Source organism: Callithrix jacchus, chromosome 17 (assembly GCF_049354715.1).
Source record: "Callithrix jacchus isolate 240 chromosome 17, calJac240_pri, whole genome shotgun sequence".
In the NCBI taxonomy this organism is placed as follows: domain Eukaryota; kingdom Metazoa; phylum Chordata; class Mammalia; order Primates; family Cebidae; genus Callithrix; species Callithrix jacchus.
Window position 1 is genome coordinate 70,174,692 of NC_133518.1, and position 15,776 is coordinate 70,190,467.

A 15,776-nucleotide genomic window follows, 5' to 3' on the forward strand; every position below is an offset into this window, starting at 1 on the left:
CACAGCCCTTGGCATGGCCAACTCCTACTGTCTTTTGTGACTCAGCACAGATGTTACCATCGCCGGGAAGTCTTCCCAATCCCCAAACTAGATTAGGTATCTGCCTTGGGCTCCTACAGCTCTCCGTACTTACTGGTATCACAACCCCCATTAACTCTGAAATGTGCTTCACCATTTGCCTCCCCAGAATGTGAATTCCCTGAGCACAGGGTCTCCAGGTTATTTGCTGAGGGTGCGCCAGGTGTTGAGAATGGTAAACGTACTCAATTAACGTTTGTCCAATGAGTGAATGAAATATTCAAAAATTGCTTTCTCCTCAAGCTAAACACAGAAAAATGAACAGCTGCAATATCAATATTTAAGGAAATAACGTTGAAAGCATAAAAGGTCAATATTTTATATTTAATACCTCAGTAACCATATATACACAGGAGACTGTATTATATCAAGATCCGGTGCAAACAGAAGAAAAGCAAGACAAACAGACTCTGCTAACTCTGACTCTAAAAGCCAAAATGAAAGTCTTCTTGGGTAAATAAATGAATCTCAGGGAGGGCATCCTGAGGAAAAGGAAGGCTCTTTGATGGATACAAAAGTGGTCACTTTTTCAGTTGATTTAAGCAGAGCCGAGAGTTAGCCCAACAAACCTCTCTGAGCTGTGTAAATTCCAACAGAAGCAGCTAGGAGCCAAACAATGATTTGGAAACGTACCAAGAGCTCAAAAGCATCAAGTCTAGACACCTCAAACTCCCCGGAGAGGGATCTGGCTGCCTGCCTACTGCCAAGATCCCTGCTGAACCAATTTCTTATATCCCATAATCATTTTTAGATGGATTTCTAAGAGGTAACTTTGAGAAGCAGTCTGAGCCACCTGCCATCTTTCACATCTCAGAGGGGTCCCGTCTTTCCTTTGAAAGGGAAAGAAGATGGACTGGTGTTAAACTGCAAGTGAAATAAATTCCTTAAATATCAGGAAGCAGAGAATATAAGTAAAGATCTTCCTCTAGCACCTCTAGCTGCCAAATAAATCTTCAAAGCAAAAAAGTGCTGGCTGTATTTCTTCAAGTACTGTCTGATTTGCCAGAATAAACATTCCAGAACTATCATCGGCTGGCTGCTGGTTACCAGCAGGGCTTCACTCTCTTCCTCTTCTTCCCAGTCAAGAACGCAATGTATGGCTCAATATAAAAAGTAGGCCCGGCACGGTGGCTCATGCCTGTAATCCCAGAACTTTGAGAGGCCGAGGGGGGCGCGGATCACGAGGTCAGGAGTTCAAGACCAGCCTGGCCAACGTGGTGAAACCCCATCTCTACTAAAAATAGAAAAATTAGCTAGGTATGGTGGCACACTCCTGTAATCTGAGCTACTCAGGAGGCTGAGGCAGGAGAATCCTTTGAACCCAAGAGGCGGAGAGGTTGCAGACTAAATGGTTCATGACTAAATGAGCCAAGATCACGCCATTGCACTCCAGCTTGGGCGACAGGGCAAGACTCCGTCTCCAAAAAAAGTGACACATTCCCTTTTACACATTTTTCTTTAAATCCTCCTGGATACCTCAGTAACCCCCTGCTACATTGTCAGCATCTGATCCTGGCAGCTGAAACCTTCAAAACCGCAAACCCATTTAAAGCACAGGCATGTCTGTAGAGGTAAAATGAAAAGCAAAAATTGAGATAAATGAACCAAAAAGTGACAGCCACTGTCATTGAAAGCAAACACTGTATGTAAAATAGCAAACCCAGTACAATTGGCTGACACAGTTCTGTTCTGTCAATTTGTTTCAATCATCATAACATACACATAAAAAAATTTGCCATTTAGTGATTTTTAGGTGTCCAGTTCAGCAACATTGGTTATATTCACAATTGTTATGCAACCATCACTGCCATCTATTTCCAGCCCTTTTTCTAGACAGAAATTATGTAACTATCAAGCAACAACTCCCCATTCCCCTCTTTCCTCATCCTTTGGTATCTTCTAGTCTACTTTCTTTCTCTCTGAATTTGCCTAGTCTTGATATTTCTTATGATGGAACTCATACATATTTGTCCTTTTATAACTGGCTTATTTGACTTATTAGCATGTTTTCAAGGTTCCTCCATGTTACCAGACGTATCAGAACTATATTCCTTTTCATGACTAAATAATATTCCATTGTGCAAATAAACCACATTTTGTTGATCCATTCATCCTCTGATGAACACCTGGGCTGTCTCCACTTTTTGACTTTTGTGAATGATGCTAAAACTAACCTCAGCATATGAGTATCTGCTTGAGTCACTGCTTTCAATGATTTTGGGTCTATACCTAGGAGTGGAATTGCTAGGTCATATAACACAGTATATTTTTTTTAATCTAATACAATAGTTAAAATAAAAAACTTGGATTTTTTTCTTGATTAAAAAGGAAAACATGTTCATTGTAGGAAATCTGGAAAATAATTAGACCGCCCAGAGAACGTCACTGTTAATATTTTAGAATACTCCCTTAAAATCTAGTCATACACATATACAGAGACAGACATACATGGATATTTTAACTAAAACTAGGTTTCTTTCACTTATCATTCTATTAAGAGCATTAACTCCACTGTCATTAAATATTTTTCAGAAACAACACTTAATATATGAATAATATTTCCTCAGGTAGATTAAGTATGACTTTATTAACTAATCCCCATTTTAGGCTGTTGCATATTTTCCATGGTCATAAACAACACAGCAATGAACATCTTCGTGCATTATTTCTTGTGCACTTCTTTGAATCCTATCTCAACCTATCTTACTACAAATAGAATCACTGGGTCAAACAACATAACCATTGTTAAGGCTGTTGATAAAGGTTACCCCTTTGTCTTCCATAAAAGCCATACCAATCTGCATTCCTACCAGCAAAATAAAGCAGCTTTTTAAAATGTAAAAACAAATTAATTATATAATCGCAAAATAATGTAATATAAAAGAACAGCTTCCAAACCGGTAAACCATGTGCAAACAATGATCTTTGTATTAAATCATGTGACCAGGCTAGATAAACTAAGGTTTTAGACATCTAGGAAAATGTCAGGCTTCCAAACGGCAATCTATATTTTAAACTAACAGGCCTGCTAAAGCATTAATATATTTACATAGACATGTGGAGAGGAAGATTTATGTAAAACCACCACCTTCCTGAAAGCTGTCCCCATCCCCAAATTTTCCCTTTGTCCTTTTTATGCAAGTCTGAATAGACTCAGGATAACTCTAATGCCTAAAACACATTCATTTAGGAAACACTCAGTACTTGGGTTTCAGCAGATGGGCAACCTTACCAACACACATTTTTTTTTTTTTAATCCAAATGATGATTAAAAAAAAGAAATCCTGCCTGTGGCACTGACTCATCTCCTTGGAGACACCTTCATCACAGCACATCAATCAGCCAATTTGGTTGCTTCACATGAAAAGAGTGGGTACAGGAGTTCAAGGCTGCAGTGAGCTATGATTGCACCACTACACTCCAAACTGGACAGCAGAGCAAGACCCCCATCTGTTTAAAAAAAGGCAGGCCGGGCGTGGTGGATCAAGCCTGTAATCCCAGCACTTGGGAGGCCAAGGCAGGTGGATCACGAGGTGAAGATATCAAGACCATCCTGGTCAACATGGTGAAACCCTGTCCCTACTAAAGATACAAAAAATTAGCGGGCCATGGTGGCGCGTGCCTGTAATCCCAGCTACTCAGGAGGCTGAGGCAGAATTGCCTGAACCCAGGAGGCGGAGGTTGCGGTGAGCCGAGATCGCCCCATTGCACTCCAGCCTGGGTAACAAGAGCAAAACTCCATCTCAAAAAAAAAGGCCAGGCACAGTGGCTCATGCCTGTAATCCCAGCACTTTGGGAGGCTGAGGCGGGCAGATCACAAGGTCAAGAGACGGACAGCACCCTGGCCAGCGTGGTGAAACCCCTCTCTACTGAAACTACAAAAATTAGCTGGGCATGGTGGCACACACCTGTAGTCTCAGCTACTCGGGAGGCTGAGGCAGAAGAATCACTTGAACCTGGGAGGCAGAGGTTGCAGTGAGCCAAGATCATGTCACTGCACTTCAGCCTGGCAAAGAAGCCACGCTAACCAAAAGGGTGCCGGGGTCATTTTGGGAGCAGAGAATTACCTAAAATTCCCTCCCTCATCAGCAAACAAGGTGTCAAATTCCTACCATTAGGACTTTGGTCCAAAGTTAGAGTCCCCAGAGCCAGCACCAGTGACATGGGGCTCCCAAAGTCACCACAAATACACTCTAGAGACACCATCTGGACCAGAAGCCTCAAAACAGAAGTCAGTTGGTGACATATAATCCAGCCCTCAAGTCTATTTGCTTAACCAGAATCAAGGTTTGGTTTGTTCACTGTTTTTATTTTTGGCTTCAAAAAAGTTTTTTTTTAATCAGTTGACAATCTTTAAAAATTAAGACAGCTTCTCATACAAATCTACATCTCTGGTTTCTCTTGCAGTATCCAAGGATCTCAACACGGGGTCCATTCATCACCGGGCAACCACAGGTTAGAGCTGAGAAGCAGCCACCCTGTCCTATGTGATGCGCACTCGGGGCTCCACACTGCCACCCTCGCCAGTCGTACAGGATGCCAGAGCAGAGGTCAGCAGCCCCTGACCAGCAGGGCTTGTACTGCCTTTCTGTCAACCTTGTTTCTGTGACACAGCCCGAGCCCGGGAGGACATCTGAGCCTGTGACCCCTGGTCTGATACGAATGATGTATCATGCACACAAATAGGGTTACTGGTCAAACATCTGCAGATCCTGTTATGACTAATACAACCCAAATCCCTTAAGGCGTTACTCAATTCAGAGAACCTCTTGCCGTTAGGGACTGCCTGAAACAACAGACAACAGATATTATTAAGGTTTTTCATGGAAAGGGGGAACTCAAGTTGTTTTGCTTTTTCAATAATAACAACAATTAGAAATCAATTAAGACTTTAAGAAAAAGTAAGAAGAATTATAAGTTCTTTTATTAAGAAAAATTAATGAGGAATATTTTAAGCTTTTTATTTCCTGACTACTGCATACAAAATATTAGGCTTCTATTGAATCAGTGATGTCACAATGAGTGACAGCCTGCCTGGGCCCTTGCAGGCAGATGGAGGGCAGCATGTGAGAGGAGCAGTGGCAGCAGGCACAGCGGTAAGGGTAATGGCACCTGCCTGCCAGAGGCACGACAGCCCTCAGGAGGTGACAGGAGGCCTTCGTCAAAGGACAAGGCATCTGCTCGTCTAAGGAGAGGAAACAAGGGAAGCAACGCTATGACACAAGGTAAAGGTGGAGCTGGGCTTTGTTCCCATTCTAGCAGAGCTGGGACTTCATTTGGAGGTCACGGGAAATCACCCAAGAGTTTTAAGTATTGCATACTTTAGAAAAGTTACCGTGGAGATGGTGTTGAGATGCCTAGAAGAAGAGGAGCTTGGGCTCAGGGAGAACTTAAAAAGATGAATCGTGGGAATCCAGGCCTGAAGGAAGGAGCATGGAAACGAAGACAAGGGCAGAGGGAGCAGACCAGAGAGGCCGCGGTGGCTCAGAGGCTGTTTAGACGCCGGGGAATGAGACAGAGCAGGAATCAGGACGATTCACAAAATTCCTGGGTCTGGCAACTCAGTGGACATCAGAAACATGGGACCAACACAAACAATACAGGAGGGAGAGCAGTTACTGGAAGGTGAGGGTGAGTCAGGGAGACATGGAGAACAGGATACCATCTCCAGATGTGTGGCAGCTCTGGATCTAGGCATGACCAAGGTCAGCCCTTGGCCCAGGCTGTCCCTGAGCACACAGTGCAGCACCAAAGCTGGAGGTGCCAGTGTCTCCACCCAACTCAGCTGCCAAGAGCAGCTCCCATAGCATCGCTGAGCCTGAAAAATCCGAATGCTATCTTCCTCACGAAGGCAGAAGCATGCTTTGTAGAGAGTGTCCAAATTACCCATAGCAGACTTTACACCAACATCAGAAGTCCCCTCCCAGCTCCTCTTGGCCTCTGCGTAGGCCACCTTCCTCCACTCCATGATTCCTGTGACAGCACTGAGAAGGTACTCAGGCAGGGCATGGGACTGGGAGGTTTGGGACAAATCTAAACAGGAACAACACTTGAAACTAGCCCTCAAAAGAACCTGACAGATCAGGGAAGATTCGTGTGGAAACACTCCACACACTAAGCAAAGTATGACAGGCCGGGGGAGAAGAACAGAGAAAGAATCTGTGTTAGGTCCTGTTCCCGGGCAGAGCCTGATGTGGGGATTCTCATGCAGATGAGTGCTTGGGGAAGTGCACTCAGGATCAGGAGAAACTGGAAGAAGGGGAGGGAGGCTGCGCAGGAGTTAAGATAAGCCCAGTCTTTTTCTGATCCCCAAAAAAAGCTCTGCATTAAACTGTACAGAGTTTGTGCTGCCAGGGAGCAGGGGGCTGGGTTTGATACTCCTAATTATTGACTTCGGTCAGCAATGTCAGTCACTGGGTACAACAAGGTGACTCCAGGGTGGAGGACACAGATTATCTCCCAGCCATCTCCAGGCTAGACGGTTCCTCTGCTGCAGGGCAGAATCTTCCAGTGAAAGATACAGGCATGAGGTGTTAGCAGCTGACTCACTCAATTAGTCAAGGACTGGGTGCTGTGACCCAGCAAAGGGGACCTGGCCAGGGCACCACCAACATCCACAATGGACAGAGTCCATTCTAGAAGTCCAGGAGAACAATATACATGCAGGGAAAGAGGGAAGGGCCATTCACCATTATGAGTCTTTTCATCTTTCCACCTCTCTGGAAACTATCCAGGAAGTTAACACACTCATCTGTACAAGGTGGTTGAGCACCTCTGAAAAGCCTTGAACATGGAGTGTAATTTTACAAGCCAGACTGAAGACTTACCTCCCAAGTAACTGGGTTTATTGTTCCCTATTGCAAGCAGCAGCCTGCAGTCCCACCTACCTTCTGCCTAAGAGCACTTTAGCCTCAGAGCGAATCTCCTCGACCACACTCGAGCAATAAATGGGCAATCATCCTCAGCCATATAACTAACAACTCTCCTCCAATTTTTATGGTGCCTTTTATGCTGACTTTATGAAGTTTCATGTTTTACTTCCCAGATTTCATCCTGTGCACTCAATGCGCCCCAGGAGTGTTGCTAAGCACTTTTAATTTTCCAAGGAGTATTTCTCTACCTTTCCTTTCCACTAAAGCGTGGCTAAGAAATTGGAAAAGGCCCCCAAAGCAAGTTTTCTGTATGCTGTGTACAATCTGGTCCAAGACATTCAAGAAGGAATTGACTTAAGGAGAACTTCAGAATCATGGCCGGAGCCCCCACCATCCATGATGTTGTTACAGAGTACATCTATGGTCATATGGGCTGCATAAGTAAATTTCAGAATAACAAAATTAACCTTGTAATAAAAGACTATCTGATTATTTAGAGAAAGGGAGCAGGTGTTTGGTGAGATGCCAGAGAAATTCCTTAATTACCCACCAAATCCAAAAGGAAATAAATGATAAAATCAATTAACCCATTATTTATTATTTACTCTGTGATTAAACTTACAGATCAAGCTTCTAACAATACTACGGGGAAGTACTGTGAAGAAAGGGGAGTTTCGGGTTGCTTTCTTAGCTCAGTGCTAATCTGCCTCAATTGTCATTCCTAAAATGCACACACGTATAATTTCAGGAAGGAATGCACCCATCAACTGAAAAAACAGGAGACAATAAGTTAAAATAGCAACAGCTAACCTTTTCAGAGTATGTTCCACGTGCCTGGAACTGTGCAAAGAACTGGATGCATACTTCAGGAAAGCACTGTAAGTACAAGAAATATAAAAGGATACTGAGTTCCTACCTCACATCACAGACACAAGTGCACACAGATGAAAGGCTTAATTGAGAAGGAAAACTCCTGAAACTTGCAGCAGAAAACATAAGAGAATATCTTTTTTTTTTTTTTAATTTTTTTTTTAAAGATGGGGTTTCACCCTGATGGCCAGGCTGGTCTTGAACTCCTGACCTCAGGTGATACACCCACCTCGGCCTCCCAAAGTGCTAGGATTACAGGTGTGAGCCACTGCGCCCGGCCCAAGAGAATAGCTTTTAAGGTAAATATATAAGAACATACTGAAATTCTACCACACTAAGACTAAGAACCTCTTGACCTGAGGTGCTATCTGTCCACTGACTTGGTTTGGATCAGAGCTGGAAGCTGCTCTCAGTGAAAAATTTGAGTTGTCAGTTCTGCAGTAGGTTGAAGTAGCAATCTGGGAGTTGACAAAATTTTTTTTAAGTAGGTCTCTGTGGAAATCCTACTTATGTATGCTTGTATTATCTTCCAAGATATTCGAAAAGGGCCTGTCAGGAGGGATGACTGTTTCTGCCAGTAAATGGAGTGGGCAGCAGAATGAAGAGAATATGAAAAAGAAGCAAGAACTTGTTTTCCAAACGCATCACAAATAAAGTAAAAAGCCAAGCTATGAATTAAAAGAAGATATTTGCAACATATATCCAACAGAGGATAAACATGCAGAATATATAAAGAACTCCTACAAACCAATGCAAAAAAGACAACCTAATAGATAACTGAGCCAAAGACCCAAGCTGGAATTTCATAAAGGAGGAAGAAAGAATGGCCTTTAAGCAGGGCGCAGTGGCTCACACCTGTAATCCCAGCACTTGGGAGGCCCGAGGCAGGTGGATCACGAGGTCAGGAGTTCAAGACCAGCCTGACCAATGTAGTGAAACCCCATCTCTACTAAAAATACAAAAATCAGCCAAACATGGAAGTGCATGCCTGTAATACCAGCTACTCAGGAGGCTCAGGCAAGATAACTGCTTGAACCCAGGAGGCAGAGGTTGCAGTGAGCCAAGATTGCACCACTGCACTCCAGCCCAGGTGACAGAGTGAGACTCCATCTCAAAAAAAAAAAAAGGACCTTTAAGCATATGAACATATAATGAGCTGCTCTCTTTCTGATAATCAGAGATACACAAATTAAGATACCAATGAGATATCATGTATACCCACTGGCTTGGCTTGGCAAAATTAAGAATTCTTACAATATCAAAAACTGGAAAAGATGTGGAACAATGCAAATGCTTATACCCTACTGGATGGTATTAAACTGGCACGTCCACTTTAGAAAACAATTTAACCTCATCTTATAAAATGGAACATCCAGATACCCTGAAGCCCATCTGATCCAGTTTGGATGTGTGACCCCTCCAAATCTCATTTTGAAATATGATGCCCAATGCTGGAGGCAGAGCCTAAGGGGAGGCACTTGGGTCATTGAGGCAGATCCCTCACAAATGGCTTGATGCCCTCCCCATGGTAATATGTGAGTTCTCTGTTGGTTCTGTTAGTTCACTCTACCAGTTAGCTCTGTTAGAGCTGGTTGTTTAAAGGAGCCTAGCATCTCCCCCTCTCTCTCTTGCTCCTTCTCACCATGTGACATGCCTGCTCCCTGCTGCTTTCTATCTTGAGTAAAAGTTCCCTGAAGCCTCACCAGAAGCCAAGATGCTGGTGCCATGCTTGTAGTCTTCAGAACAGTGAGCCAAATAAACCTCTTTTCTTTATAAATTACCCAGTCATGCCCGGGCATGGTGGCTCACATCTGTAATCCCAGCAGTTTGGGAGGGCAAGGTAGGTGGATCACAAGGTCAGGAGATCGAGACCATCCTGGCTAACACTGTGAAACCTTGTCTCTACTTAAACTACAAAAAATCAGCTGGGCATGGTGGCATGTGCCTGTAGTCCCAGCTACTAGGGAGGCTGAGGCAGGAGAATCACTTGAACCTGAGAGGCTGAGGTTGCAGTGAGCTGAGATCGTGCCACTGCACTCCAGCCTGGGCGACAGAGCAGGACTCTTGTCTCCAAAAAACTAAAATAAATAAAATAAATAAATGACCCAGTCTCAGATACTCTTTCATAGCAATGCAAAATGGACTAAGTACCAACAATTCAACTTCTACATAAACATCGCAAGGAAAATTCCTGCATGTGTGTACTGGGAGATACATACAAACAGACACAGCAGTAATACTATTCACAGAGGAAGAAATGGTGAACAACCTAAATACCCATCACCAGGATAACAAACTGTGACAAAGTCACACCAAGAATGTTAAACAGCATTGAAAATACATGCACTTAGCCAAGTCAATTCTAAGCAAAAAGAACAAAGCAGGAGGCATCACACTACCGGACTTCAAATTATACTACAAGGCTACAGTAATCAAAACAGCATGGTACTGGTACCGAAACAGAGATATAGACCAATGGAACAGAACAGAGGCCTCGGAGGAAACACAACATATCTACAACCATCCACTCTTTGACAAATCTGACAAAAACAAGTAATGGGGAAAAGATTCCCTGTTTAATAAATGGTGTTGGGAAAACTGGCTAGCCATGTGCAGAAAGCAGAAACTGGACCCGATCCTGACACCTTACACTAAAATTAACTCCAGATGGATTAAAGACTTAAACATAAGACCTAACACCATAAAAACCCTAGAAGAAAATCTAGGCAGAACCATTCAGGACATAGGAGTAGGTAAGGACTTCATGACCAAAACACCAAAAGCACTGGCAACAAAAGCCAAAATAGACAAATGGGACCTAATGAAACTCCACAGCTTCTGCACAGCAAAAGAAAGTTATTAGAGTGAATCGGCAACCAACAGAATGGGAAAAATTTTTGCAGTTTACCCATCTGACAAAGGGCTAATATCTAGAATTTACAAAGAACTAAAACAGATTTACAAGAAAAAAACAAGCCCATTCAAATATGGGCAAAGGATATGAACAGACACTTTACAAAAGAAGACATACATGAGGCCAACAAACCTGAAAAAATGCTCATCATCACTGGTCATTAGAGAAATGCAAATCAAAACTATATTGAGATACCATCTCATGCCAGTTAGAATGGCGATCATTTAAAAAATCTGGAGACAACAGATGCTGGAGAGGATGTGAAGAAATAGGAACACTTTTACACTGTCGGTGGGAGTGTAAATTAGTTCAACCATTGTGAAAGACAGTGTGGCGATTCCTCAAGGACTTAGAAATAAAAATTCCATTTGACCCAGCAATTCCATTACTGGGTATAGATCCAAAGGACTATAAATCGTTCTACTATAAGGACACATGCACACGAATGTTTATTGCAGCACAGCTTACAATAGCAAAGACCTGGAACCAACCCAAATGCCCATCGATAATAGACTGGACCAGGAAAATGTGGCACATATACACAATGGAATATTATGCAGCCATCAAAAAAGATGAGTTCGTGTCCTTTGTAGGGACATGGATGAACCTGGAAACCATCATTCTCGGCAAACTGACACAAAAACAGAAAATCAAACACCGCATGTTCTCACTCATAGGCGGGTGTTGAACAATGAGAACGCATGGACACAGGGAGGCGAGCACTACACACTGGGGTCTGTTGGGGGGAAATAGGGGAGGGACAGTGGGGGGGGTGGGGAGTTGGGGAGGGATTGCATGGGGAGAAATGCCAGATATATAGGTGAAGGGGAGGAAGGCAGCAAATCACACTGCCACATGTCTACCTACGCAACAATCTTGCATGTTCTTCACATGTACCCCAAAACCTAAAATGCAATAAAGTATATAAATAAATAAAATGCACTGAAGTTAGACCCAATAATGGGGATCAATTTTGGAAACACAGTCAGCAAACCAACAAAAAAACTGTTGCAGAAAATGATACACAACGTGCTTTAAAAATACACATAAAACAGAAACAATACAGAGAGATAATACATATTATGTAAAGTATTTATTATTAAAATACTTCATATTATTATACAAAGGCAAAGGAATGATGAACTTGAAACTCAAGAGTTAGTGGTTAAAGAGGGGAAGAAAGGATTGAGTCGAAGAATACCTGGGCAGATGAGCTGCTAGTGCTGATATTCTTCTTCCTAGACTGAAGGGTGTGCTCATGCCTGTTCATTTGCTTACGCTCTATAACATATATGATTGCATATATTCTTTAATATAAACCAAATATTCATTTTTCAAAGATAATCAGATCATTTATTTGTTCTACAATTGTATAAAATTACAAAAATGGAAACACATAAATGTTAATTTAAACCACATAATCATAGATATAAATTATATGGAGTATTTATTATTATTCCCATTTTACTGATGAAGAAACTGAGGGTTTAAAAGGTAGGATAATTTAACACATCCAGTTAAGCGAAAGTGACAAACTAAGTTGTTGTTGTTGTTTTTTAAGAGACGGCATTTCACCATGTTAGCCAGGATAGTCTCAATCTTCTGACCTCGTTATCTGCCCACCTTGGCCTCCCAAAGTGCTGAGATTACAGGCATGAGCCAATGCGCCCAGCCCAAACTAAGTTTTTAATTAGCTTTAAAACCCATGCTTTAACACGATGCTATAGTGTTAAGGTTTCTGCCAGGGAAGAAAAACATTCGATGTCATTCACAAGATTCAAGACTCCCTGCCTAAGACCCCATTAGTGTGCAGCTCTCACAGAACTCCTCCTAGCCTCTGTGCCTTCCGTGAGTCATGGGAAGTATTATTTATTAGGATTTCTTAGCTCTAAAGACATAAACTTACATCTTAACATACAGTCATATGACACAAAAGACTCTTAAATTCAATGAAATTTGCAATTTATGGAAACCCATGATAAAGCATTCTGTTTTAATTTACAAAAGCAAATAAAGAATCCTGGAGCAACGTGGAAAACCATGCCTTCGTACATCCTAGGTGGGTGGAAGAATAACTTTTCTTCAGTGAGGCAAAACTACGAAAGTGATAAAGTAATCTGTTTTTCCAGGTTCTTTTCTTTCTTGTTTTCACCTTTGGAGCTTCTTTCACTTCCCCTCAAGAGCCATGTTTCCTCTCTCACTCTAGATCTTAACCAGGTGGCACTTCCTCCGAAACAGTTCCCCACCCTAAGTCCAGGCGTGCACTCTGCTGCTGCAGCTCAGCCTCCCCGTCCGCCGTGCACGTGCATCTTCTTCCTACCTCACCGGCTCCCCAGAGCAGGAACCCATCTGCAGGAGTCCCCACTGTACCTCTAGGCACAACATGGCAGATGGTGAGCAATGAGAAGGGAAGAACCACTGAAAGAAGGGCTGACCATACTTCGTAAAATCCGTTCACAAGAAAGGATCAGCGGGAACGCAGGTCGGTGGGAAGGATGTGGCACTTGGAACCACACTGACCTGCGTTAGAATGTCCCCCCAACATCAGTTGGCTCTGCTAAAATATTACTAAAACCTGCCTGCCTTGTGTGGTTATTAGAACTAACGGCGATAATACGAGTGAAAATGAGCCCCTCAGGTACTCATCAGTGACTTTAAACTGTGGCCGTACATTAGAGCTGCCAGAGAAGGGTTCCAGATTATGGTTCAACTGGTCCAGAATGGGATCTAGTGATGATATTTTTGTAAAATCTTCCCATATACTTTTTTTTTGAGGAGTCTTGCTCTGTCGCCAGGCTGGAGTGCAGTGGCATGATCTCGGCTCACTGCAACCTCCGCCTCCTGGGTTCAAGCAATTCTCTGCCTCAGCCTCCCGAGCAACTGGGGTTATAGGCGCCCGCTACCACATCCAGCTAATTTTTTGTATTTTTAGGAGAAACGGGGTTTCACCATCTCAGCCAGGCTGGTCTTGAACTCCTGACCTAGTGATCCACCTGCCTCAGCCTCCCAAAGTGTTGTGATTACGGGTGTGAGTCACCGCGCCCCGCCCCCAGATACTTCTAATGTGCAGGCAGGTTTCAGAACCTCTGCACAGGACAGAAACAAGGAAGGAGATAACTCTGCAGAGCCTGCTGTGTCCCACACTCAGCTACCATACATTATATTATTTAATTCCCCCACCCCCGCCCCTGACACACACACAGAGTGGTCATTGCTTCCCCTTTACCAAGTAGGGCTATTCTGTTGGTGGTGTTGCTGCTGCTGTTGAGGACGGGGTCTAGGCTAGAGTGCAGTGGCTCAATCACAGCTCACTGCAGCCTTGGCCTCCCAGGCTCAAGCAATTCTCCCACCTCAGCCTCCCAAGTACTGGGACTACAGATGCATGCCACCACACCTGGCTAACTTTTGTATTTTTTTGTAGAGATAGTTTTGCCACATTTCCCAGGCTCGAGCTCCTGATCTCGAGCTCCTAGGCTCAAGCAATCTGCCAGCCTCAGTCTCCCAAAGTGCTGGAATTACAAGTGTGAGCCACCGCACCCACCACAGTGACTATTCTTTATCAACCCTTTTCTTTCTCCCACTCAATCATGTCAATTGTCTTCAAAAAAGAGATGCTACACTTTCAGACAAGTCACCTTACATAAATACATTCAAAAGCTCTATGTGTACGTGTGTTGGGGGGAGGCAGATGGACAGAGACAGAAGTGAAAGTGGAGGAGAACACAACATACATACAACTATACAATCTTTGATAAACCTGACAAAAACAAGCAATGGGGAAAGGATTCCATGTTTAACAAATGGTGTTGGGAAAACTGGCTAGCCATGTGCAGAAAGCAGAAACTGGACCCCTTCCTGACACCTTACACTAAAATTAACTCCAGATGGATTAAAGACTTAAACATAAGACCTGGCACCATAAAAACCCTAGAAGAAAATCTAGGCAAAACTATCCAGGACATAGGAGTAGGCAAGGACTTCATGAACAAAACACCAAAAGCATTGGCAACAAAAGCCAAAATAGACAAATGGGACCTAATGAAACTCCACAGCTTCTGCACGGCAAAAGAAACAGTCACTAGAGTGGATCGGCAACCAACAGAATGGGAAAAAATTTTTGCAGTTTACCCATCTGACAAAGGGCTGATATCCAGAATTTACAAAGAACTCAAACAGATTTACAGGAAAAAAACAAACAAGCCCATTCAAAAGTGGGCAAAGGATATGAACAGATACTTTACAAAAGAAGACATATATGAGGCCAACAATCATATGAAAAAATGCTCATCGTCACTGATCATCAGAGAGATGCAAATCAAAACCACATTGAGATACCATCTCACGCCAGTTAGAATGGCTATCATTAAAAAATCTGGAGACAACAGATGCTGGAGAGGATGTGGAGAAAAAGGAACACTTTTACACTGTTGGTGGGAGTGTAAATTAGTTCAACCATTGTGGAAGATGGTGTGGCGATTCCTCAAGGCCTTAGAAATAGAAATTCCATTTGACCCAGCAATCCCATTACTGGGTATATATCCAAAAGACTATAAATCCTTCTACTATAAGGGCACATGTACACGAATGTTCATTGCAGCACTGTTTACAATAGCAAAGACCTGGAATCAACCCAAATGCCCATTGATAATAGACTGGATTGGAAAAATGTGGCACATATACACCATGGAATATTATGCAGCAATCAGAAATGATGAGTTTGTGTCGTTTGTAGGGACATGGATGAATCTGGAGAACATCATCCTCAGCAAACTGACACAAGAACAGAAAATGAAACACCGCATATTCTCACTCATAGGTGGGTGATGAAAAATGAGAACACATGGACACAGAAAGGGGAGTACTAAACACTGGGGTCTATTGGGGGGAAAAGGGGAGGGCCAGTGGGAGGGGGAGGTGGGGAGGGATAGCCTGGGGAGAAAAGCCAAATGTGGGTGAAGGGGAGAAGAAAAGAAAGCACACTGCCATGTGTGTACCTACGCAACTGTCTTGCATGCTCTGCTCATGTACCCCAAAACCTATAA

At 43.1% G+C, this 15,776-nt stretch overlaps 1 protein-coding gene across 4 annotated transcripts in view; it reads right to left on the reverse strand.

Annotated features, from left to right (window-relative positions):
* Positions 1-15,776, reverse strand: part of OSBPL10 (oxysterol binding protein like 10) — a 332,750-nt gene that overhangs the window by 285,966 nt on the left and 31,008 nt on the right. For 2 of the 4 annotated variants that reach the window (XM_078354487.1, XM_054246919.2), the window contains exon 2: positions 7,761-7,826. The exons of the other annotated variants lie outside the window; for them this stretch is intronic. In XM_078354487.1, coding sequence (XP_078210613.1) covers positions 7,761-7,826 — 66 coding nt within the window. The remainder of the gene's footprint in view (positions 1-7,760; positions 7,827-15,776) is intronic. 4 annotated transcript variants of the gene reach the window in all.